Raw genomic sequence first — 27194 nt, 5'->3', positions numbered from 1 at the left:
AAGCAAGCGAGAGACGCCGAGCGACAACAGAGAGAAAGAGAAAAGTTCAAACCGCCTGCGGACAAAATATCAGCGCTGGCTTTTTAACCTCCACACACACACACACACACACACACACACACACACACACACACACACACACACACACACACACACACACACACACACACACACACACACACACACACACACACACACACACACACACGGACACATACACACACACACACACACACACATGGACACACACACACACACGGACACACACACACACACACACACACACACACACACACACACACACACACACACACACACACACACACACACACACACACACACACACACACACACACACACACACACACGGACACACACACACACACACACACACACACACACACACACACACACACGGACACACACACACACACGGACACACACACACACACACACACACGGACACACACTCTCCCTTTTCAGTCCTGCAGGCAGGATTACGCCGAGGCGGAGTGACACACAGTTTGTGATCCACACCATACATATGCATGCATCGGGTTGGAAATGGACACATTCCCTCTCGCTGCCTCTCCGTGTCTCTCCGTGTCTCTCCGTGTCTCTCTGTGTCTCTCCGTGTCTCTCTGTCTCTCTGTCTCTCCGTGTCTCTCTGTGTCTCTCCGTGTCTCTCCGTGTCTCTCCGTGTCTCTCCGGGTGGTTTCTGCCTGGCCGTCCTCGGAGATGACACTGTGTGTTGTGACGTTTTTATTTGACTGTAGTGGCCCCGAGAGAGAAAGAGAAAGAAAGAGAGGGATGTGTTGAGTCAGAGATCTAACCATGCACATATGAGATGGAAAGAAGAAGAAGCAGGACAGAGCAGAGTGTTATTAACAGAGACAGAAAATGGTGGAAGAAAGACTCTTAAAGCTGCAGGAAGGAGTTTTCAGCCACTAGGGGGCAGAAAAACACCAAAACATGCCGACGGACACGAAGCTGCAAAACAGTAAAGTCATATTTATTCATGTTTCCCTCAAATTCTCTGTTATTTTCCTTTATTTTACATTTTATTCAGAGATTAAAAGCTCTGGTTTTAAGAGAGACCTTCAAAGTTTGTTACAACAATAAAATAATAAAAGAGATAGCCGTTTCTTTCAGGAGGTCCCGATCGAAGGGAAACTCTTCATTTTATTAGTTAATACTGATATTAGAATTCATATTAGAAACGTTGTCTAAAAAAATAAATGCATACAGAATTTTTTAAAACACGTGCTGTTGTATTTAAGCTGCTGTGAGTATTAATGATGTTATTTTTCACATAAAAAGAACTCAGCTGATGTGGGTGGAGCTCAGCTATGTGAGTAAATGTTACCAAGCTTGAGGAGCACTTTTATTTTGTTAAAGTAGCTCCGCCTCCGTCGATGCTGACGGTGCCTGTGACCCGTAGATCTCAGTGCTGGGTCAGCTGGCCCGGGTGGTCTCGCTGGACCAGATGGCGGCGGCGCGGGTTCTGAGGACGCTCAGGGCGCTCCGCCCTCTCCGGGCCGCGGCCCGCTTCGCCGGTATCCGGGTAAGAGCCCGAGCCGAGTCCTCGCCGAGCTCCGTCCACGCGGTTCCACCGGCCGGCTTCTTGTTAGCGGCGCTGCGGTTTCTGGGCTTTGATTTGAGGGTGATGGTGGCTGTCAATCATCTTCTTCATACATCCAGGGGTTTTGGGCCTTTGAGGAGGAGCTGAATATGATCGTGTTCCTGATTCAGCTTCAGCTCCAGAAACATCTCTTTGTCTCGCAGGTCGTTTCCTCGCCGCTTCATCTGAAGCCAAACTAATCTAAGTTCATCCGCTCGTCTCTCGTCCTGCAGGACTCATCGGTCAGCTGATCGGTGGACGGACGCAGCTTCGACTCCTCTCTGTTCGCCTCGTTAGATTAGAAGTTAACTGTCCTGCTTCTCTTCCTCTTCTTCCTCTTCCTCTTCCTGTCTGTCTTTGTTTCTACCTTTCGCCTCCTTCCCTCCTTTCCTTCCTTCCTTCCTTCCTTCCTTCCTTCCTTCCTTCCTTCCTTCCTTCCTTCCTTCCTTCCCTCCTTCCTTCCCTCCCTCCTTCCCTCCCTCCTTCTTCCTTCCCTCCTTCCCTGACTCCTTCCTTTCCTCCTTCCTTCCTTCCTTCCTTCCTTCCCTCCTTCCTTCTTCCCTCCTTCCCTGACTCCTTCCTTTCCTCCTTCCCTCCTTCCCTCCTTCCTCCTTCCTTCCCTCCTTCCCTCCTTCCCTCCTTCCCTCCTTCCTCTCTCTCTCCTCCAGGTGTCATTGGTCAGTTTGGTTGCCAACACGTTGGGTTATTCAGACTTTGCAGCCATCAAGTCTCTGCGGACGCTGCGAGCCCTGCGTCCCCTCAGAGCCCTCTCCAGATTTGAAGGCATGAGGGTAAGAGTCAGTATTAACCAATCAAACACACCCGAGCTCCCAGATCCAGAAATCATATTTATCACAGCCGGTTGAGACGCCTTCGTTTCAAACTAGAAGATCTTCAGTAGAAAATATCATGAACTCCAACGACTTTATGCGTAAACGAGTTGTCGTTCATCCTGTTATGATTGGTGCTATTTAACATCCATAAACACACATTAACGATGTACAGAGAGCTACATGCTAATTGCTAATTCAGATTTTTTTTTTTTTTATAATTGCTGATTTTGGTTGATTGATTTCAAATTAAATAGAAATTTCACCGTTTTAAAAGGAGCTCCTTTCAACAGAATGGCATCAGAATAAACCCGTTTATTTGCATTAATGGGATAGTTATCAGAATAAAAGGCTTCCTCTGATTTATGAGCTAATGAAGGATTCCTGATTTTTTTCAACAAGGACTTCAGATTTCTGCAACTTTTTGTGTTTAAATTACAAAACTTGTTAAAGTAAAGTTTCTCATTGCAGTAAAATATTCAAATTTACAAACATTTTATGTCATGTTATTGTTGAAGTCAGTTGAGTTAATTTTAAAGTATTTTATATTGAAATAACGATTATTTTTAATGCGTATTAATGTGCCAATCATTTTCATTTCATCATTAAATAGTCAGAATAATTTTTCAGGCCTATTCTTTACGTTTTGTCTGTAAAATACGTTAAATATTGAAAGTAAATCGGAAGTATTTTCCTCTGAAATGTGGTGGATTAGAAAGTAAATATATTATAATATGAAATGAGGCCTTTTGTCACGTGATATAAAGGAAGGTAAATAAAATAATTCAAGCGCTCCTGTATTTTAACGTCAGTATTTTTGTGCTCGGGTGTGTTTGAAGTGAAAAACTTCACCTCGTTGTTGTGTGGGTTTTTTTGTGTTTCATCCCATTAACGTTTCACCTGTTGTTCATTTCAACTTCACTCTCTTCACTGTTTTCTGCTCTCTGATTGGTTCATCTCCATGTTTCTTTTTTCATATTAACTTTGTGTATAAGCAGGAAGAAACATGGAGTCGGTGTGTGTTTGTGTTTCCGTCCCGTTCACCAGTATTACCGAGTCAGCTCGTCTGTAGCGCCTGAAATATCCTTTACGACACAAACTCTAAATTTAAATGATGATTTTCTTGTAGATTACGTTTCGTTAAAACATCTGCAAAAAGAAAAAAAAAAACATCTTCCACAGCTAATATTTGTTAATAATAGAAAATTATAAAATGGAGATTTTAACTGTATTTTAATATAACACATTGGCATATTAAATAAATTTGACACTTTTTTTCAACACTTTTACATAAAAAGTAAGTCAACCTTTCAGCAAAATGTGTTTTCACTTCATGTTTGTTTTGCATAAAAATGGATAAAAACGAATTTATTTTTCTAATAGAAAAAAATACCAAAAAAGGACATAAGTGATGAAAATCTTTTCATAGTTTTCATATTGTTTAATTTCACTTTTTACATCTTGAATAAGCTTTCTTACTCTTAAAATAACAATATAATATTTTCCTGCCATTTTGTGATTATTGAAGTTACATTTGTTAGTTTCTGAGTTCATTTTAAAAAATGTCGCTTTTTAATGGAAATATACCAAAACCAGAGATGACATGGGTGAGGATGGTTTTGTATTTTCTTTCCTTGTATAAATCTTTTTTTTTTTATTACTTTTTACATCTTAAAAAAGCTTTATTACTCTTAAAATGACATAACAATATTTTCTCATCCGAACAGAAAATGTTTGTGCTTAATAAAATTAAAATTCTCAAGTTTCCGAGTTGGTTTTGCATAAATGTGGATGAAAATAAATTTATTATTCTAATGAAAAAATGCCAAAACTTATGGAAAGGAGATAAGTGATGTCTTTTCATATTGTTTAATTCTACTTTTTACATCATTGAGTAAACTTTCTTACACTTAAAATAACAATAAAATATTGTCTTGTCTTCACAAAAAGGCAAATTTTGTGGTAAATAAATGTAATTATTCAATGATTTTGTTTTGTTTAGAAACCTTAATTTTATGTTTACATACAAAAACAAAACTGTTTCCAAAAGGTTTCAAGAGCTTAAATTTATTATCTATTATGTTACAAAAAAATTAATTAACTGGATTTAAAGTTTTAAATTCTTATTTGATGAAACGATCCGCAGCTCATTTAATCCACATTTTTTGAACCTTTGGTTAAAGATGAAACGAAAGGCGTGCAGATCGCTGACTCTTCCTCATGAAGGTCAGAACTTGTGTTGCATGCTGGGAAAAAAAAAAGAAACCCTCTGAGCTTTCACTCTGCTCGTCATCCTCCGCTCTCCTCTTTGTGCGGCTAATAAGATTAGCTGGTGTGTTAATTTACAAACGCTCGGTGCTCAGCACCGCACGGCTCACTCAGCACGGCTCTCCGGCTGGAAGAGGTGCATTGTGGGTGCAGGGCGAGGAGGCCTGGAGTGGCAGGTTGAGACATTAGCGAGTCAGCGCTCGCTCGCCGTGCGAAATAAAAAAGAGAATTTGCAGAAAGTCAGTTTAACTAAAGAAAATCTCTTAAATCCTCCAGAAATGGATTTTTATTTTTTATTTATTCACTTTATGTGGGAGCAGATTCTCACATCTCAACACTCGTCAAGTTACATGAAGATACTGTGATTTCTTACTAAGTTGTTTTATTTTATAACAAAAAATATTACATTATTAAAACATTTACAACCGAATCTTGGCTGAAATAATTCAAAACTACTCATCAAATAATCGACGAGTTTTTTATTCCTGAACAAAAATGTTGTTTTGCTAAAATAAACTGGGGTCGATAGGTAAAATAATCTTTATGAATATTCCCAGTTTGTAAATGAACGTTTTTATAAAATAAATAAACCAAAGTCTGAAATGTAAGTTTCATTCGTGTCCACAAGAGTTTTTTGTTCATTCTGTGAATAAAAACACTGAATTTCTGCAGATTTATTTCACAGATTTACAAAAGCTGATTTAAAACTTGATGAATGATTTTAAATGTTTCTCCCACATGATGTGAACATCAGTGAACGGTGTAACAGCCTCTCCAGCCTTCCTCCACCTGCATGCTGAGCTGTGAACGATGCATTCATGTCCCAACAGATGTCTCACTCATCCTTGTTTCTTTTTTTTTTATATATCAAGGTGAAAGACAAACACACAGTTTGATGTCACTCGTGATCCTCAGATAATTCAAACATAAATCAAACTTTATTAGTTCATGTCTTCTATCAGTTTCGAGGCCTCGTTCAGAGACCGCCTGGTGATTTTTGAAAGTCAGATTTCTACCGATGCGTCTCAAATTTTTGGGGGGGATTTCTTAAAAAAATAATAATAATGATGATGATGATGATGATGTCATTTCCAGAGAGATAGAGCTATCAGAGAGCGGAGAGTTTTCACTTCCACGCTAGAAAGCTGCGTCACCAGCGTAGCTACGTGGTTACCACGGCAACCCATGCAGCTAGGCGGGTGACAGATTCTGATCTGAGAAACAAATCTGATTTCACCTGCAGTCTGAACGCAGCGCTTCACGTGAGAGACACAAAATGAACAGAAAACTAAGAGGAGAAAAGTTTACAAGCAAAAAAAATATGCATTCGATTAAAATCTTTATCAAAAGTTGTAATAAACCGAGGAAACGTACAGGTGAGACTGTCGTGTTTGTTTTCCACCTGGATGTCCAACAGACTGAAACTTTCATGTTTTCTCACTCAAACAGACTAAAGTTGTTGTTTTCACCGCTGTAAGAAGTGTGTGTGTGTGTGTGTGTGTGTGTGTGTGTGTGTGTGTGTGTGTGTGTGTGTGTGTGTGTGTGTGTGTGTGTGTGTGTGTGTGTGTGTGTGTGTGTGTGTGTGTGTGTGTGTGTGTGTTTCCTGTGCAGGTGGTGGTGAACGCTCTGATCGGGGCGATCCCCTCCATCATGAACGTGCTGCTGGTCTGTCTGATCTTCTGGCTGATCTTCAGCATCATGGGCGTCAACCTGTTCGCCGGTAAGTTCGGCCGCTGCGTCAACCGCACGGGTCACATCTACGACGCCGGCTTCATCAACAACAAGTCCGAGTGCGAAGCGCTCAACGACACCTCGCACTTCTACTGGAGCAAAGTCAAGGTCAACTTCGACAACGTGGGCGCCGGATACCTGGCTCTGCTGCAAGTGGTGAGATACAGCGGTTTATTACGCTTTATTTTTAAATCACATCCATTCAAAACTAAAACAGAGTTCAGTCTCACAGCTGGAAGTGGAGAAAACTCATTCAACATGTTCCTCGTTACATCATGAGACCACATTTCCCACAAACCCCGGCACTTCCTGTTGTGGCGGTGAGCGAGCTTTGTTTCGATGGTGAGAGGAGAAGGGGCGGAGCCTAAGGATTATTTTTGGGAATCGAGTCAGTTTTATTTTAAATGGAAATGCAAATATTATGAGGACGCAGGATGTTTGTATGTCCAGCATCAGGACAACAGTTTAAAATATTCCTCACGGATCTGAGAGCAGCTGTGTGAAACAATCGAGCTGAAGCACGACGAGGAAGCAAAGAAGAGCGGTGTGTAAATGTGTCATTGTGTAAATGTGTCATCGTGTAAATGTGTCATTGTGTAAATGTGTCATTGTGTAAATGTGTCGTCGTGTAAATGTGTCGTCGTGTAAATGTGTCATTGTGTAAATGTGTCATTGTGTAAATGTGTCATTGTGTAAATGTGTCGTCGTGTAAATGTGTCGTCGTGTAAATGTGTCGTCGTGTAAATGTGTCGTCGTGTAAATGTGTCATTGTGTAAATGTGTCGTCGTGTAAATGTGTCATTGTGTAAATGTGTCGTCGTGTAAATGTGTCGTCGTGTAAATGTGTCGTCGTGTAAATGTGTCGTCGTGTAAATGTGTCGTTGTGTAAATGTGTCGTCGTGTAAATGTGTCATTGTGTAAATGTGTCGTCGTGTAAATGTGTCATCGTGTAAATGTGTCATTGTGTAAATGTGTCATTGTGTAAATGTGTCGTCGTGTAAATGTGTCATTGTGTAAATGTGTCATTGTGTAAATGTGTCATTGTGTAAATGTGTCGTCGTGTAAATGTGTCATTGTGTAAATGTGTCGTCGTGTAAATGTGTCGTCGTGGAAATGTGTCATCGTGGAAATGTGTCGTCGTGTAAATGTGTCATTGTGTAAATGTGTCATTGTGTAAATGTGTCGTCGTGTAAATGTGTCGTCGTGTAAATGTGTCATTGTGTAAATGTGTCATCGTGTAAATGTGTCATTGTGTAAATGTGTCATTGTGTAAATGTGTCATTGTGTAAATGTGTCATTGTGTAAATGTGTCGTCGTGTAAATGTGTCATTGTGTAAATGTGTCATTGTGTAAATGTGTCATTGTGTAAATGTGTCGTCGTGTAAATGTGTCATTGTGTAAATGTGTCGTCGTGTAAATGTGTCGTCGTGGAAATGTGTCATCGTGGAAATGTGTCGTCGTGTAAATGTGTCGTCGTGTAAATGTGTCATTGTGTAAATGTGTCATTGTGTAAATGTGTCGTCGTGTAAATGTGTCGTCGTGTAAATGTGTCATCGTGTAAATGTGTCATTGTGTAAATGTGTCATTGTGTAAATGTGTCGTCGTGTAAATGTGTCGTCGTGTAAATGTGTCATTGTGTAAATGTGTCATTGTGTAAATGTGTCGTCGTGTAAATGTGTCATTGTGTAAATGTGTCGTCGTGTAAATGTGTCATTGTGTAAATGTGTCGTCGTGTAAATGTGTCGTGTGTAAATGTGTCATTGTGTAAATGTGTCGTCGTGTAAATGTGTCGTCGTGTAAATGTGTCATTGTGTAAATGTGTCGTCGTGTAAATGTGTCATTGTGTAAATGTGTCGTCGTGTAAATGTGTCGTCGTGTAAATGTGTCATTGTGTAAATGTGTCGTCGTGTAAATGTGTCATTGTGTAAATGTGTCATTGTGTAAATGTGTCATCGTGTAAATGTGTCGTCGTGTAAATGTGTCGTCGTGTAAATGTGTCATTGTGTAAATGTGTCATTGTGTAAATGTGTCGTCGTGTAAATGTGTCATTGTGTAAATGTGTCATTGTGTAAATGTGTCATTGTGTAAATGTGTCATTGTGTAAATGTGTCATTGTGTAAATGTGTCGTCGTGTAAATGTGTCATTGTGTAAATGTGTCATTGTGTAAATGTGTCGTCGTGTAAATGTGTCATTGTGTAAATGTGTCGTCGTGTAAATGTGTCATTGTGTAAATGTGTCATTGTGTAAATGTGTCATCGTGTAAATGTGTCATTGTGTAAATGTGTCGTCGTGTAAATGTGTCGTCGTGTAAATGTGTCAGTGTGTAAATGTGTCGTCGTGTAAATGTTTCATTGTGTAAATGTGTCATTGTGTAAATGTGTCATCGTGTAAATGTGTCATTGTGTAAATGTGTCGTCGTGTAAATGTGTCGTCGTGTAAATGTGTCAGTGTGTAAATGTGTCGTCGTGTAAATGTGTCATTGTGTAAATGTGTCATTGTGTAAATGTGTCATTGTGTAAATGTGTCATTGTGTAAATGTGTCGTCGTGTAAATGTGTCATTGTGTAAATGTGTCATTGTGTAAATGTGTCGTCGTGTTTCAGGGAAACAAAAATCCTCGAGTGAAGAAATAGAAACACAAAGTTAAAAGTCTTCTGCTGCACAGTGACTTCAAAATAAATTAAAGCCGAGTGTCTCCTCCACAGACCGTAGGATTGACTTTTCTGCCGCCCCCCTCCTCCCCTCCTCCTCCCCTCCTCCTCCCCTCCTCCTCCTCTCCTCCTCCCCTCCTCCTCCCTCCCCCCTCACCACCTTGATCTCCTCTTTCTCTTTTCCTTCCATCCATTTACTGTCTTCGCCTTCATTTTCCTCCCACCTGTTCTTTGTCGCTCTAACTTTTGACTTCCCCACTTCGTCTCCCTCCGTCTCTCTTTGTCTCCATTTGTCGAGTCGGCTCTAATTCTTTTCTTTTTTTCCACTCTCGCTGTCCATCCGTCTCTCTAATTTAATATCTTTTAAATTCCCTTTAACGTTTGAACACGGAGCCGTTAAACAGCACATCTGCAGCTGAAAACATCTTCATGTAATTCTTCTAGTAAACTGTCAACACTAAATTAGACATAAATAACACCGTCTGATTTTGTTGGTATTTATTTGACAGAATATTTTCACAAGGGCTTAAAAACGATGAAATTAAACTTTACAGGGAGTTCGTTTTTACAGCAATTATAACTGGATTGTAAAATTAAGATATAAAATGAGGATAAAAAAGTACATTTCAGACAGTTTGGTGGCTTCGCCTGAATTTCTGTGTACGAAGGTGGATGAAGACGTCCAGAGACTGTTCCTGTTGCGCGTGAACGGTGCACCAGGAAGCAACGAGCTTCATGAGGAAGTCGTCTCTTCATCAACATCATCGCTGAGTTCCACACGTTAACGTGAACATTAGTGATGTCACCATGGAAACCTGAAACTGGGGGACGAATTCACGGTGACACAAAGAAAACCCAGCTGGTGTCTCCTGAGCTGACACGCCTTCTTCTTCGGTGAAGCTCCGCCCCCTCTTGAAACGTGAACGTCTCACCGGACACGTCGCCCGGCTCATCTGAAGCGTTTCAAGGGTTGATGATTCAGAGTTTGATATAAATCTGATGTTTCAGGTGTGTAAAGAATCGCAGATTAAACCACTGCTCATAAAATGGTGAAGCAGCGTAACTCGGCCTCCGTCCTCATGAAGGTTGCAGCGTCTCTGCTGAGTCACGCTGCTCCTCTTCATCCACCTTCGTACTTCCAAAATCACGTCTCTTTTTTCGACCACTGTACATTTTTTTTTCTGTACTTCTACAACATCTTTCCTTCGCAAATGTACTTTTTTATTTTCCTGAGTTCTCCTTGAACTTTTCTACCCTTTTATTTTGCTTTGCATCGTTTCATTTTCCCGCCATTCATCCATCCATCCATTCATCCATCCATTCATCCATCCATCCATCCATCCATCCATCCATCCATCCATCCATTCATCCATCATCCATTCATCCATTCATCCATCCATCCATTCATCTATCCATTCATCCATCCATCCATCCATCCATCCATCCATCCATCCATCCATCCATTCATCCATCCATTCATCCAGCCATTCATCCAGCCATTCATCCACTCATTCATCCACTCATTCATCCATTCATCCATCCATCCATTCATCCATCCATTCAAACATCCATTCATCCAGCCATTCATTCACTCATCCACCCATCCATTCATCCATCCATCCATTCATCCATCCATCCATCCATCCATCCATCCATCCATCCATCCATCCATCCATCCATTCATCCATCCATTCATCCAGCCATTCATCCAGCCATTCATTCACTCATCCATTCATCTATCCATTCATCCATTCATCTATCCATCCATTCATTCATCCATCCATTCATCCATCCATCCATTCATCCATCCATCCATTCATCTATCCATCCATCCATTCATCTATCCATCCATTCATTCATCCATCCATTCATCCATCCATCCATTCATCCATCCATCATCTATCCATCCATCCATTCATCTATCCATCCATCCATTCATCCATCCATTCATCCATCCATCCCATCCATCCATTCATTCATTCATTCATTCATTCATTTCTTTCTGTTTCTCCATCACCTGTCATTAAACACAACATGAACAAACACAACTCCCTTCTCCTCCTCCCCTCCATCACCTCCACTCGTCCCCCTCCACTCCATCCCTCCATCACCTCCCCTCCTCCCTCCATCACCCCCCTCCTCCTCCTCCCTCCATCACCTCCCCCTCTCCTTCCGTTCTTTACTTCACGCACTCTTTTCTTTCCTCGCTCTCGTCGCCCACCGAGGGAGTCCTGAGAGCCTCCAATCAATCAGCGCCTGAGAGGCTTTTTATTTTTAGAGCGACTCCAGCCAAGTGGGAGGAAACGGAGAGGGAGGGGGAGGGAGAGGGGAGGGAGAGGGAGAGAGGGAGGGGGAGGGACAGGGAGAGGGAGGGGGGAGGGAGGGGGGGAGAGGGAGAGGGAGAGGGAGAGAAAAAGTACATGTGGTTTAAGAAAATCAAGGTTCAAACGGCAAAACGGGGAATAAAGAGCCAGCAGAGAAGAATCGGAGAAGTTAGAGGGAGAAAAGATACCGGAGAGGATGAAGACGGTGAAGGAGACGAAGAGCTGATAGAGAAACGGGGATGAATGGAAAGGTGTAAAAGAAGGATGATGGAGGAGAAGGAGGAGGAGGGGGTGATGGAGGGGAGGAGGAGGAGAGGGGGTGATGGAGGGATGGAGGGGAGGAGGAGGAGAGGGGGTGATGGAGGGGAGGAGGAGGAGAGTGGGTGATGGAGGGGAGGAGGAGGAGGAGCGGAGCTGATAGAGAAACGGGGGGATGAAAGGTGTAAAAGAAGGACGGAGAGTTGTGACAAAGACTTGCTGTGAATTTCCAGACAGGAAACAAGTCATGAAAAACCCACAAAGTTGAGGTTCGGCGTGCTGCTGCTTCGCCCTCAGACACACAGAACTTAAGATTTGTCAGAGTGCCGTCGCCTTGGCAACAAGTCACTCAGCACATTTGTTTGGCTGGTCGGCGCGGCAACAGTTGGCGGGGGCAACCCTTCCATTAGCCTCTGGAAATAGCTCCACGCTGCAAAAAGTGATGCGGAGCGAGTTCGGTGAATCCTGAACGATCCAGTTTGTTCCAGAAGGTTTAAAACAAATATTTACTCCAGAACTACAAAATAAAAGTCTGAAATGTCAGATATGCAAGGACGTCTCTCTATCGAGGAGAAAATATTATTCAAATATTTGTGCACCTTAAAATAATTGTGGTAAACTACCACGTTTCTAAAATAGAGTTGACAATAACCTTCATGAAATGATCACCAAGCAACCGAATGGACTTCATGTTGTCAATAAAATGTAAAAAAATAAAATAAACCGAACAGTCCAGGAAAATTAAACTAGATTAACTAAAGTAAACTTTTAGCAGCACAATTGAAATCTTCTATCTCGATTTATCTCCTGATTGATGAACAGTGATGTTTGTCATCATCTGTTTACTGTAAACAATTAAAGGACCTTTCTGTGGACTTTTTGCCACATTCTGTCGGTCGGCTGAGCTGCTGATCTTTTACAGCGCGCTCCCGCTCGCTCACATCCGACAGACCATAATAATAACAGGTGGCAACAAGCCGATTCCAGGTCTGAGTGATTGACGGACGGCGCCCACTCACACCGAAGTTACCTTTTCCCCCTGTTCTCTCCCTCCTCCCCTCACAGGAAGGAAGCCCATAAAAGGACGTGCTCATTGAGAGAAACAGCGGCGGTGTCGTTTCCACCGTCTCGCTCTCTCTGATAATTATCTGCCAAAATAGGAGGTTTTCTTCGAATCCCTTTTTGTTCAGTTCTTCACTGAAGTGGAGGAAATTGTGCCGGACGTCGTCACGGTGACGTCGGTGGAGAAAAAACTCAGAAACAGAAAAACCGGAGTTCAGGGCCTTTTTTTTTTTCTCGGATTGGTAGAAATGTGATGCAGAGAAGTGAAAGGTTTCATGTTTAAAGGTCAAGGGGGGTCAAACGTTATTAAATTGTTTTGTTTTTTCTGTTTTCAAGGCAACATTTAAAGGCTGGATGGACATCATGTACGCAGCAGTGGACTCCAGAGCTGTAAGTTACAGAGAAAAATCAGATAAATAAATACTGAAATGAGACTTAAAAGATCAAATTAAAGGTCAGAAATAGAAGAGATGATGTGAGAATCAGGAGAAATGAGTTTTTTCCCCCCAAATGATCCGTGTGCTCCCTCGCAGGTCGAGGAGCAGCCCATCAAGGAGATCAATCTGTACATGTACCTGTACTTCGTCATCTTCATCATCTTCGGCTCCTTCTTCACCCTCAACCTGTTCATCGGCGTCATCATCGACAACTTCAACCAGCAGAAGCGAAAGATAAGCGGCACAGCAGATTCACACATTTTTTTTAATGATTAAGAATCTGTGACGTTTTTTCAGGAGCCTTTAAGAACAAACATGAATGTGAATGTGACATTTTAACTGTAAAAATAACAGTTGTTGTTGCGTTTCTTTACCTAGGAGGACAGGACATCTTCATGACGGAGGAGCAGAAGAAGTACTACAACGCCATGAAGAAACTGGGCTCCAAGAAACCTCAGAAACCCATCCCCCGCCCTGTGGTACCAACACACCACGAAATCACATTCAGTTCCACATTACGGGCTCGACTTTAACCAACTGAAGCACATTTAAATCCACTTCTAAGTTTAACAGCAGATAATCTAACGCGCCAAAACGATGTTCTTTATGACAACAAAAACACGTGGAAAAGAACGTGGTCAGAGGTCAACGACACAAAACCACTTTCTGGATATAAAAGAGTTCGTAGCTTCAGGTCTGTAAAATGGTTCTGATCCAGAAGTGTCTTCAGCTGCAATACCAGCGAGTGCCACTAGAGGTCGGCTCCAAAAAGCCTCCGGCTCCATAGACTCCCATTCAACTTCTCTCATCAAATCCAAAGTGAATAAAATGTGTCCATCAGTTATCTCGGTGTTGTTAGCTAAAGTCACTCCTTCTTCTTAGTTTTCTGGAGGTCCATCTGAAAATAATCCCTCATTCATTAGAAAAGAAGATTCAAGAAGACCTGTTTTGGGGGGCGTGTCTGTTTGATTGACAGGCCTGTGGTGCAGTCAGGTTACAGCTATCGGTGGGCGGGACGTAGTATTGTCAGGTTTCCAATCAGATCGGTCAGATCCACATCTGGCTCCTCCCCCAGCTCGTCCAAATATGGTCACTTCCTGCTCCAAACCGCTCCAAACTAGCAAAGATGGTGACGGACAGAATCTGAACTGGAGGATTCATAATGGCTGTTCATCAAAATTTCCTTCCTCCATATAAATTAAAGTATAAAACAATAAAAAAAATAATAATAATAATTTTAAACTCTGATTAATCAGTTAAATCAAACGTCTCTTGTCTCGTTGCAGAACGACCTGCAGGGCTTCTTCTTCGACCTGGTGGGGAAGCAGGTGTTCGACATCATCATCATGGTGCTGATCCTCTTCAACATGATCACTATGATGGTGGAGACGGACGAGCAGTCGCCTCAGATGGAGTCCATCCTGTACAAAGTCAACCTGGCCTTCATCATCGTCTTCACCGCCGAGTGCCTCATCAAGATCGTGGGGCTCCGATGTTACTTCTTCACCGTCGGCTGGAACATCTTCGACTTCGTGGTCGTCATTCTCTCCATCGTCGGTGAGTTCAAAACACAGATTCATGCGTATTTGCGATCTCATTTCCAAATACCAACCATTCTGACGCATTTTCACTCGGAACATCAGCTGCATCAAAACAAGCGCTCCTACTTTCCCGTGAACTGATAACAAGGCAGCAGAGCAGCAGAAACCAGCAGGAAAATAAACCGACTGGGAACAAACATTGTGTTGATGAAGTCGTCTTCTTTGTCAGGTTCGTCAGTGATGATAAAACCGGGCTGACAAAGCCATCAGATTTTTATGTCAACGCACTGGGAGCTGGCGTGTTGTCATAGCCTGTTGCCATGGCGCCGCAGTTCAGGTGGTTTGTGTTCTCTGGGTTTTAAAAGACACAGCAACAGACAGGAAACTCAAACAAAGTGACAACGAGGGAAGAAGAAGAAGAGCACAAAGACTGAATACAGCAAGGAGGGAAGGACAACGAGGGACGGGTGAAACTAATCACACAAAAGGACAGGAAGTGAAACGAGGCAGACACAAGTAACTCTGAGTTAACTGCATCTCATTGGCTGACAAGGATCCTGAAAGACGAGCTAAACATCAGAGGACGTGTGTGTGAGCGCTCAGCTGTGGAAACGATGTAATGCCCACCTGACAGTTATCTGTCAACACAGTGACCATCCGGCGCCAAGGTCCTGTGTGTGGTCATATTACAGTACACACACACACTTTAAACACACACACACACACAATTAAAACACACACTTAAAACACACACACACTTAAAACACACACACACACTTAAAACACACACACACACACACACACATTAAAACACACACTTAAAACACACACACACACTTAAAACACACACACACACTTTAAAACACACACACACACACACAATTAAAACACACACACACACACACACACACACTTACACACACACACACACACACACACACACACAACACACACACACACACACACACACTAAAACACACACACACACACACACACACACACACACACACACACACTTAACACACACACACACACACACACACACACTTAAAACACACACACACACACACAATTAAAACACACACACACACACACACACACAAACACACACAATTAAAACACACACACACACACACTTAAAACACACACAATTAAAACACACACACACACACACACTTAAAACACACACACACTTAAAACACACACACACACTTAAAACACACAATTAAAACACACACACACACACACACTTAAAACACACATGACACAGCAGTCTACAGAGGCAGCAACCTAAGCAGGTAATTTAGCTATCAGTGTTCATATTTCCTCCTGTTAGCTCGACAAGATTGTGTGTAATTAAGTGTGTGTGTGTGTGTGTGTGTGTGTGTGTGTGTGTGTGTGTGTGTGTGTGTGTGTGTGTGTGTGTGTGTGTGTGTGTGTGTGTGTGTGTGTGTGTGTGTGTGTGTGTGCGCTCAGACGAGGCTGCCTGGGGGAGGTGAAGGTAACTGTAGCAATCAGAGCTGCCAGAGGGCGGTCCCTGGAGACAAATCAAACATGATTGACCCGTTACATCAGTGTGTGTGTGTGTGTGTGTGTGTGTGTGTGTGTGTGTGTGTGTGTGTGTGTGTGTGTGTGTGTGTGTGTGTGTGTGTGTGTGTGTGTGTGTGTGTGTGTGTGTGTGTGTAAAAGAGAGATGTCAGGGGGGGGGGGGACAGCTGAGTTGATGTACGACGTGATGGTGATTCCCTCTCGACTCCCCCCTGCTCATCCCTTCCATCACCGATAACTCAACACAGGGCGATGGATGAAAGATAGAAGTGTGTGTGTGTGTGTGTGTGTGTGTGTGTGTGTGTGTGTGTGTGTGTGTGTGTGTGTGTGTGTGTGTGTGTGTGTGTGTGTGTGTGTGTGTGTGTGTGTGTGTGTGTGTGTGTGTGTGTGTGTGTGTGTGTGTGTGTGTGTGTGTGTGTGTGGTGACAGGCCAGCTCCCCTCTCCAAGTTTATCATTCCCGGATAACAAGGGAAAGATGGATGAATTACAGTGTTTGACTTGCTGTTTCGGGGGGGGGGGGGGGGGGGGGGGGGGGGGGGGGGGGGGGGGGCTCGGCCCTCCAGAACCAATTACTCAACTTGTAATCACAGCAGAACTGCCACATAAAGACCGAAACATCCAAACGAAGAGCTTTTAGGTGACGTAACTCACAGCGATGTCGTCAAATAAAAGAAAAAATCGTAATCGTCTTCCGCTCAATCGATTCGAGGCGGAAACCGACGAAAACTCCAGAACCTGCGGAGTTTGAGTCTCTGCAGACGAACCGCCGGTTAAAACGCAGTCCGACCGATGACCAGCAGCTCGTTTCTCGTGACCGTTAGATGTCAATCAATGACCAGAACTTGCTTTGTGAGAATGTCCGTGATTGAGACGGTGTCCAACGTCTTCGTCTGTTTTTCAGGGATCGTGCTCGCCGACATCATCGAGAAGTACTTCGTGTCGCCCACGCTGTTCCGAGTGATCCGATTGGCCCGCATCGGACGCATCCTGCGTCTCATCAGAGGCGCCAAGGGCATCCGGACGCTGCTGTTCGCCCTGATGATGTCGCTCCCCGCCCTCTTCAACATCGGACTGCTCCTCTTCCTCGTCATGTTCATCTACGCCATCTTCGGCATGGCCAACTTCGCCTACGTGAAGCGGCAGGCGGGCATCGACGACATGTTCAACTTCGAGACGTTCGGCAACAGCATGATCTGCCTGTTCCAGATCACCACGTCGGCCGGCTGGGACAGCCTGCTCAGCCCCATCCTCAACAACTCGCCCGAGGAGTGCAACGCCAACATCCCCCACACCGGCACCACCGTCCGCGGCAACTGCGGCAACCCGTCGGTGGGCATCACCTTCTTCGTCACCTACATCATCATCTCCTTCCTCATCGTGGTCAACATGTACATCGCCATCATCCTGGAGAACTTCAGCGTGGCGACGGAGGAGAGCACCGAGCCGCTGAGCGAGGACGACTTCGAGATGTTCTACGAGGTGTGGGAGAAGTTCGACCCCGAGGCCACGCAGTTCATCGAGTACGCCAAGCTGTCCGACTTCGCCGACTCGCTGTCGGAGCCGCTGCGCATCAGCAAACCCAACAAGATCAAGCTGATATCCATGGACCTGCCGATGGTCAGCGGGGACAAGATCCACTGCCTGGACATCCTGTTCGCCTTCACCAAGCGCGTGTTGGGCGAGTCGGGCGAGATGGACGCCCTGAAGCAGCAGATGGAGGAGAAGTTCATGATGGCCAACCCGTCCAAGATCTCCTACGAGCCCATCACGACCACGCTGAGGCGCAAACAGGAGGAGGTGTCGGCCACCGTCATCCAGCGCTGCTACCGTCGCCACCTGGTGCGGCGGCAGATGAAGGCCGCCTCGTACTTGTACCGGCAGATCACCACGCCGCGGCACGCCGGAGACGACGGCGAGGAAGGCGGCGATGGGATATTCGGCGAGGACGCGCCGGAGAAGGAAGGGCTGATCGCCGCCATGATGCGGGAAAACTACGGCTCCAGCCTGTTGGGGACGGAGCGCTCCGAGACCATCTCCTCCACCTCCTCCCCGCCGTCCTACGACAGCGTGACGCGAGCCACGTCCGAAGTCTTTCACCCGCTCGCCGTCAAGACAGAAACGGCCGTTGACGCCGCGGGCAGCGAGCCGAGCGAACAATCGCTGGCGGTGGCGGCGGCTGACGCCGACGTGCAGCGGGAGGCGGATCCGTAGTGGCAAACCGAAGAGCAAAATAAAAACGAGGGTTTTTCTCGTTTTGGGTTTAAGCCTGTTTGTTCCTTTGTTTACTGAATGTACCGTAACCATGGCAACGCTGAGGCGGCAGCAGGAAGAAGCTGTGAGGAGCAAAGTGGGATATTTACTACCTTTAATGTCACTTCCCGTTCCCCGCGGAGCCTCCGGGACTCGACCGAACGGCGTTTCTTTTTTCTTTTTTTTAAAGGGAAGCAGGAAGAATCGCGGTGAACGCCGTCTGTCCGCCGGAGGGAAAGACTTAAATCCACTTCTTGGGTCTCGACGGGAGACGAGAGTTCGGAACAATGACTGACCTTTGACCTCCGCTACACGGGTAGGGGGGGAGGGGGGCGGGGGGTTGGAGCAACTATATCACAGATGTATCCGTCATTTATTGGCCGGGGGGGTTCGTGCCTTCCCACCGTTGATCAATATTCTCAGAGTACGCTTGGCTGTTCAGAGTGACGTTATTCCCGGCGCCGTTTTCCCGACACGTTTAACGGTCGGCGGCTTTTTTTCCGGCCGACCGAGACTTCGAGAGAGGAGGGGAAAAATAACGACGTGATTTAACAAAAAAACACAAAAAAATGTTTTCGTAGTAAAAGTTTAACGTTGTTGATGTTACCAGTCTTTTAATAGCGGTACAATTATTACTATTTTTTTATATTTTTTAGAGTAAGGTGAAGAAGAAAAACAAACAAAAGACAGCGTCTCTCTTTCGACTTCGGAGCGACGCTACGCGACGACAAAGCGGCTGAACTCCCGTGTTGCAATAGATGAGGAGAAGGATGCGGTCAGGACGAAGATTAATACAAAATCTAGAGAAAAAAAACTGAAAGGCGACTTCATCGGGTTTTTTTGTTGGCAGTTTTTTGCACTTTTGAGTTTACATGTGCCGTCACGTCACCTGACTTCACGCTGCGGCAGAGGCCCGGGACCTCTTTCTTTTTTTTCTGGAAACCTTTGCGATGACACCAAAAAAACTAGAACAAGTGCACAATGAGATTTTCTACGCGGTCCCGAACTCTTCCAACACGTGTTCTTTTTGTTCTTTTGTTTTTTTGCCGTTTGTTTGTTTGTCTGTTTGTTTGCCGGCAGGTGATTTGTCTAAAAGTCCAGATTCAAGGTCGATTTTCCTTCAACTAAAGACTGGAGGTCACCGGCTTGCAGTTGAATTGGCAAGAATATCACTTTTTAATACTTTGTGGAAACTTGAGTTTAACTGAATAAATATTTCAGAGAAATATCAAATCAGCTGCAAAAATGATTAAGTTAATTATTTTTCTCTTTACTCAAAATCCAAACTGAAATTTCTTCAAACACTTTTCATCATTAAAGGCTGAATAAATGAGCTCCAGAAGCCTGGCAAAGATGTAAATAATGAAGATAAATAAAGAATATTCTCCAGCGTGCAGCAAACCGTCACTCTTTGGATTTTACCCGAAGAAATATGTTCACGCAGGACTCTGGTTTGCTCGTGTTGGAATCACTGACTCACGATTTTAATGACAAATCACCCGCCGTCACTCACGATCCGTCTGGTCGGACGTCGGCTCGGCACTCAGGAGAACTTCAACCCGACTCTCCGAGCTCCTCCTCGAGGTCCGATGAGGTGTCAGCCGGCGCCGACCGGAGCGCGACAATCGGCATCGGGATTTCACCGCCTCATTTCAGATTTATGAAAAGCTGAAAAGGTCACGTTTATCTTCGTGTCCTGGAAAAACCTCCTCTTCAAAACTGGAATATAAATAAACCCCAAAGTGATTATCGGTGCAGAGACAACAGGCCGGCCTGCTGCTTTCCTGAGATTCAACAGACAAATATGAAATCTAAAAGCTTTCAAATTCACCTTTTTTCTTTCTCCGTTCAGTTTGAAACAAAAATATTTTGATCTCTGCAACTTTTGAGACTTTTCACCATAAAATGTTTCCTACTGTCAACAAATCAAACTTTGACTCCTTTACGACGTCGGTGGCTCTCAGCTGGAGGTCCGCTGGTCCACCAATTTTAGAAACACATCACAACTACACAGGTTTTTTTAATAAAGTGCAGTGATTCAAAAAAAAAAATAACAACAAACGGAAGGAAATAATGCACTTTTTGAGGACTATTTTCAATATAAAAAATGTAAAACGTCACCAGACTTACTTTTAAATGTGATTTGATTTTTCAGAGATTCTGACAGATTTGACATGTTTTTCCGGGACACGAGGAACTTTTCGGTTTCCATTTTTCCTGCCAAATGATTCAAAGCATAACTTTTCAAAATTGTGGGGAAATTAATTTGGTGAGTTCACTTTAAAAAAAAATAGTAATTGCCGGTTGGAACGATGTGATCAGAGCGCAGGTTAACCCAAAGTACATCTATTGCTATTAAAAAAAATGGCAAAACCATTTTTATAGATGCAGATTTTATATTCAGCACATTTTTTTTCCCCAATGATGTCCAAGTTTGAAAGGAAACTCTTCTAATCTAAACACCGCTGTTTGTGTATTTATTTATTTATTCATTGACTTTGTTTTCTGCTTGATTTCTTTATGATTGTTGTTTAAGAATAAGCGAAACGCTTCTTTATCTATTTTGCACAGAGAAACAAAAACAACAAACCGCGTCAAGCAATAACGGTTTGCCGATATACCTTTTAAGTGAATTCTTAGGCGACGCCCGACTTCGCCGAGGCTTTTTCTCGCTTTATGAATTCGGGACCAAAAAAAATATCAATATGGCAAAAAAACAACGTTAACACTTTGAGCGTCTGGTTGAAATCTGACGAACTCGGCCGGACGCAGCACTGACGGCGTTAACGTGGGTTTTCCAGATGAACACGTGCGCGGGTGGGCGGGGGGGGGTAATACGGTGGCAGGAAGTGGCTTTGAAGTGGGCGTCGCCGCTTTGTTTTTATTAAGATGAAGTGTCAAAGTGTGCGTGTACAGCGTTCGTTCAGTCTGCTTCGATCTCAATACTTCGAACAAACCTCTCTCTCTCCGTCTCTGTTGTCGTGGTTACCCGAGGGATCTTTACTAAAAACGCTTTACTAGACTAATTTTAAAAACGAAAAACGAAAAAAAAAATATTTTACTGGCACTGTCTGGACTCTATTTCTACTAGATTCTATTGAGAATAGATAACCATATAAACTAGGTAACTACTTAAGACACTGCTGAACTCTGCTGCGAGGCGTATTTCAGGTTGCAGTTGTGCTGAAGGGCTGTTTTCAGTAGCAATAGACCCAGAGTGTGCCTGCTACATACGAACCCCTACACTCCAAGCCATGCGTTCCCATTGGTTGATTGACAATGAGGTTGATTGATTGGTTGATTGGTTGATTGACTGAGTATTTGATTGGTGTCACATTTGGCTGGTTGCTTGATGAATTGATTCTTGTTGGTTTTTTTATAATTAACAATGTTCCCGGTCCCCTCCCCCTCTCCCCCCTCCCCCCTCCCTATCCTCCTCCGTCCGTCATCGCTGTGACTCTTCTTCATGAGTCATTGAACAAACAGCACAGAGAGCTGATTGGCTGATGACACTTTTAAACTGTCGAAAAAAGGGTTCAGATTCACTAAAGTCTAAAACAGTGCATTTTTTTTATCACGAATAAATCACACTGATTTGTAGCGAAAACACAAGAAAGCGAAGCAGAAAATGAAACGCTCCCTTAGAGAAAAAGTGAAAATGTTCACATGCACAGTACAACAGGGACTCGGCATCGAACCCGACACCGTTCGGTATCAAAAACTGGCTTCGAACCTCAAATCAGATCGATTTCAGCAAAGTTCTCATCTGGCTGCTTTATGTTTGAGATCGTCTTTTGTTCAATGAAAGAAATTCAGAAAATCATAGAAAAATGAGAAGTACATTTTTTTAGGTTATTGGAAATCTCGATCAGACGTAGTTCACAACGTGGAACCAACAGAACTAGAGATAGATAGATAGACAGACAGATAGATTTTGATTTTATACACTTTATTAATCTCCGAGGTGAAATGTCTTCACTACAGCAGGGGGGCTCTCAGGGGGGGCTCTCAGGGGGGAGATGCTGCAGCAGGCTGCCACTAGCGCGGCGCCAGGTAACCTGACCTGAGGTGCATGTTTTTGGATGATGGGAGGAAGCCGGAGAACCCGGAGAGAACCCACGCAAGCACAGGGAGAACATGCAAACTCACACAGAAAGGCCCAGGACCGGATTCAAACCCAGAACCTTTTTTTTGCTGTGAGGCGACAGTGCTAACCACTGCACCACCGTGCCACCCTAAATAGATAGATAGATAGACAGACAGATACTTTATTAATCCCCAAGGGGAAATTCCTTCGCTACAGCAGCATTTATAGATACAGGAAAGATATTATAAAATAACTGTAAAAAATATTAAATATAAAAATGCACAGTAAGTAAAAATATAAAATGCACAGTAGAGACCGGATGATGATGTGATTTGACTGATGTTGCTGCATTAAGTACAGTGCGGGAGTCAGGACGTTATTAGCTTAGCTTAGTTTAGCATTAAGGCTAGAAATGGGAAAAAACTTTTCCCGGACTCTTTCCAAAGTTTAAAAATTAAAGTTTACTAATTTGTTTGTTTATTTACTCAGGCAGAGCTAAGCTTGCTGTTTTCTTATCCTTCCAGTCTTCGGTATCATTTTGTTGCAGTACCACAGATGGCCAGTTGGGTAACAGCCATATTTTCGATATACGTCCGATGCAATGCACAAGCTTCAGTGAATCTGGACCTCCGACTCTGGTTTGTACTGAGCACAAAAAACACAATCGAACATTTCCCGTCGCTATCAAAAACAAAGCAGCAAAAAAAAATAAACAAATTAAGCCCAGCTTCAGCTCTCTGTCCCCGAACGTCTCTCTGTATTACAGGAAAGAAAAACTCAACATGCAAAATAAAAATAAACGTCTTTTTCTGTTCTGAAATGAAACCTTTCAAAATTGTAAGCGAGTCTAAACTCTTTATTTTGGGGAGAAAACGACCATCTTTTTCTCCGAGCTGTGGGCCAGACCATGTGGTGCTACCGAGGGGTTTTGGAAGAGTCCAAATTAAAGAGCGGAGGGGGGTGTTGAAACAGACTATGAGACTGAGGATCTCTGCTCCTTCCTGCCTTCTTTTCCCTGTTTCCAACAACAACAAAAAAAGCTGCTTCGTCATCTCGGATAAACAAAACAACAAACATCCACACGGAGGAAAATGCACAGAAAACAAGTGGTTTCATTGTTTATTCGTTATTATTACTATTGTTACTATTAACTGTGTGATAAATGCAAGACAACAGTTATGTAAACAGGCAGTGAGTGATGCTGTATCTTATTTACAGTACGAGGACAATAATATCAATGATGTTTTTCGATTTTTTTTTTTTTTTTTTTTTTTCCGTCATCATGGATTTGGTTTCTCCGGGCATCCTCTCTGCTTAAACCACCGTCGCCCCGTTTACACCGCCGGCGGTTTCACAACGGTTGTCAAAGTGGTTTTGCAGATTTCCAGCGTCATATCGGTCCCGCAGAAACCTCACTTCTCAAAAAAATAAGTTGCCTTTTCTTTTTAGGAACTGACACTTCCTGAATCATCGTTTACTCCCGAAGAAATTATAGAAACAGGAAAGTTTTATCACTTTTTTTCAACAAAAATGAGACTGCTAGCAAATACTTCCAGTTGAAAAATAATAAATCACCAAACTAGAGATTCAGAGGTTTCTCTATGAAAAGCAGTTTTATTGTGTTTTTGCTGGGAAGAGTTGAGTTAAATAAACAGCATAGTAGGAGGATGAAAACCTTGTAACTCCGGAGATTTTACCGAAGAATCCGGAACATTTTGGAGAAATTTTTAATGCAAAAATTCCAACACAACCCTTTAAAGTCCAAATTTGAGTGATTTTCTCTCCGTCAGAATATTACAACACAAATACCAAGTTACAAGGTTTCCCTCTGACCTCTGTGATTCTCTCGTGCTGCAACCGTTGGCAGAAACTCGCCGGTGAAACCTCGGTGTAAAGGAGGCGAAAGCCGTGCCTCAGTGACCCCACCCTGGTGTTTTAGAGACGATAATAATAATAATTATGATTATGATATGAATATATATAAATATATATATATATACTTTTTAGTACTTTGAGTTGAAATACTTTTTAGTATTTTGCAAATACATGTCTCTGTATATAAAACAAAAGCCTCCTGTAATAAACGAGAACAAAAATTTAATACAGAAGCTGTTGTGATGGTTTTATTGTATTTTTTTTTGCCAGCAAGTTCACAGTTAAATGGTTTTACACGTGGTTTTTTTATTTATTTAGAATTAGACTATAATTTCTAAATTACGAGTACAACTCTGTTAGGTTTTTTTTCTTAATTTTCTGCCTGTGTCAGATGTTTGTATTGATATATATCTCATGTTTGTGCAGAGCTGGAGTCAGAATGTGGTTAGCTTAGCTTAGCTTAGCATAGCTTATTTTAGCTTAGCATAAAGGATAGAAATAGGAAACCTGCTTCCCTGATTCTGTACAAAGTTTAAAAAGTTGGGTTTTTTTGCAGAAAAATCTGGGAAATGAAGGAAAAGAAAGCTCCAGTTTGTTTTCTTTTTTGTTAATTATTGCGATCGCAAGAAATGTTTCGTACGATGTAAAGTAGGAAGAATGGGAGTGAAAAATCTTTAATCTGCCTTTAGGAGTCAAAATTCAGTTTAAATATCCAGATGTTACTTTCATTCTTTTTTTCCAGCGAGGTTTATGATGCCTGCAGGAGAGGAGCGTCGCGGCTCGATGTCCCGGACGGAGGGACGTCTCTCCCGTGGCATTCTGGGAAGGATTCGGCCTCGCAGCAGATTGCCTTCGCACAGCGCCGTAACTCTGCACACCCGTCTGCCTCCATCTCACGCTCGCTGCCGCTTCGCCTCGACTCGTCGCTTATGTCGTGAAAGCCGGACTCGTGATGTAATGCTGTCTGATTGTGTGTGTGTGTGTGTGTGTGTGTGTGTGTGTGTGTGTGTGTGTGTGTGTGTGTGTGTGTGTGTGTGTGTGTGTGTGTGTGTGTGTGTGTGTGTGTGTGTGTCAGCAGATTGAGGATGATGCTGCTGAAAACCAGTCTGTTGTGTTACTCCTCATTTCCCTTCTGTTTTATTCCTTCTTCCCTCCTGTTGAGTTTTCAGCTGAAGCCAAAGTGTTCTCGAAGATGTCTCGTCCAAAAGGCTTCCCAAAAACATCTTTGTGATAATAAACTCTGACCTGGATGAGACTGTAAACCTTCACAGACAAGTTTATTTTCTAATGAATGAGGGATTATTTTCAGATGGACCTCCAGAAAACTAAGAAGAAGGAGTGACTTTAGCTAACAACACCGAGATAACTGATGGACACATTTTATTCACTTTGGATTTGATGAGAGAAGTTGAATGGGAGTCTATGGAGCCGGAGGCTTTTTGGAGCCGACCTCTAGTGGCACTCGCTGGTATTGCAGCTGAAGACACTTCTGGATCAGAACCATTTTACAGACCTGAAGCTACCAAGTCTTTTATAAACACTCTCCATCTAGAACTAGATACTCTAGATATTCCATTTAGAATCATATACAACAGCAAATATTTCCATCTAAAAAGCTGGAAATTGTTGTTTGTAAAATGACGTAAACATTTAAGCGTTATAGATTTACCTTCTGACTAAACAGACTGTCCTCTCTGAACTGCCTCGTTGCCCTTGAGCAAAGCACTGAACTGGGAGAAACACAGTGTGTGTGTTGAGTTGTTTACTCGGTTATGTAACCTTGTCTCTGGCCCACACACACAGAGCGCGTGCTCTGTGTGTGTGTGTGTGTGTGTGTGTGTGTGTGTGTGTGTGTGTGTGTGTGTGTGTGTGTGTGTGTGTGTGTGCGGGTGGGGAGGGGGGCCTTTGTGGAGTCTTTTTTTTTTATCCATGGTCAAGAATAAAGTGGGAGAGTTTCATTGAAAATAGCTTCATTTGTAAAAACACTTGAATTGATCTGAACTCGACTTGAGATACACAAAGTGTGCTTCAAAACAAGAACCAAAAGAGGCTAAAATGCCGTTTTCATTTTTCTTCTTTGTTTTCTTGCTCGTCTTATTCTCCTCTTCCTCGTTCCTTCTGACCGAGCCGCTCGCTGCTCGTTTGGATCAAAGCGTGACACCGGTCGAACGGAGACACGTCGCCAACACGCGCTGTGTTTTGTGCTGACGCGGCACGAAGCACCGAGTCCATGATGTCATTTGTTTCTTCGTCATGAAACGCACATGCGATGATGAAGAGCAGCAGGCGGTGACCTCGTTACTCGTAAACGTCCTCCTTCTCCTCTCCTCCGTCCTTTCCATCTTTTTGTAATATGCGTTTGGGACTCCCACGGGACACATTTGCACTGTGTGTGTGTGTGTGTGTGTGTGTGTGTGTGTGTGTGTGTGTGTGTGTGTGTGTGTGTGTGTGTGTGTGTGTGTGTGTGTGTGTGTGTGTGTGTGTGTGTGTGTGTTCTCCGTCGCCATGGCAGCGACATGTTGATAAGGTCCCGTGATGACAGGCAGGGAAGCATGAGTGTTTTCCCCCGACCTCGTTCTCCACAGGGGAGTCGAAGCAGGTATCCAGCAGGATCGTTCTAGCTCACCATGTCTATCAGTGATATCAGAACAACTTATATAATATCTGATATCAATTAAAAATGACAATCGGGCATCTTCAAAACACGTCTT

The 27194-nt window shown here is 43.3% G+C and overlaps 1 protein-coding gene across 1 annotated transcript in view; it reads left to right on the top strand.

Annotated features, from left to right (window-relative positions):
• Positions 1-18747, top strand: part of LOC138625745 (sodium channel protein type 2 subunit alpha-like) — a 68648-nt gene extending 49901 nt beyond the window's left edge. The window contains exons 14-20 of the mRNA XM_069706876.1: positions 2290-2412; positions 6331-6606; positions 13081-13134; positions 13278-13415; positions 13556-13660; positions 14468-14738; positions 17173-18747. Coding sequence (XP_069562977.1) covers positions 2290-2412; positions 6331-6606; positions 13081-13134; positions 13278-13415; positions 13556-13660; positions 14468-14738; positions 17173-18482 — 2277 coding nt within the window. The 3' untranslated portion in view covers positions 18483-18747. The remainder of the gene's footprint in view (positions 1-2289; positions 2413-6330; positions 6607-13080; positions 13135-13277; positions 13416-13555; positions 13661-14467; positions 14739-17172) is intronic.
• Positions 18748-27194: the final 8447 nt, after the last annotated feature.

Source organism: Brachyistius frenatus, unplaced genomic scaffold (genome assembly GCF_029030835.1).
Source record: "Brachyistius frenatus isolate BFR_SWC_R1_liver_20210118 unplaced genomic scaffold, ASM2903083v1 Contig_65, whole genome shotgun sequence".
NCBI classification, from domain to species: Eukaryota; Metazoa; Chordata; class Actinopteri; family Embiotocidae; genus Brachyistius; species Brachyistius frenatus.
Note: the sequence above shows the minus strand (reverse complement) of the source record. Positions and strands in the feature narration are given on the sequence as shown.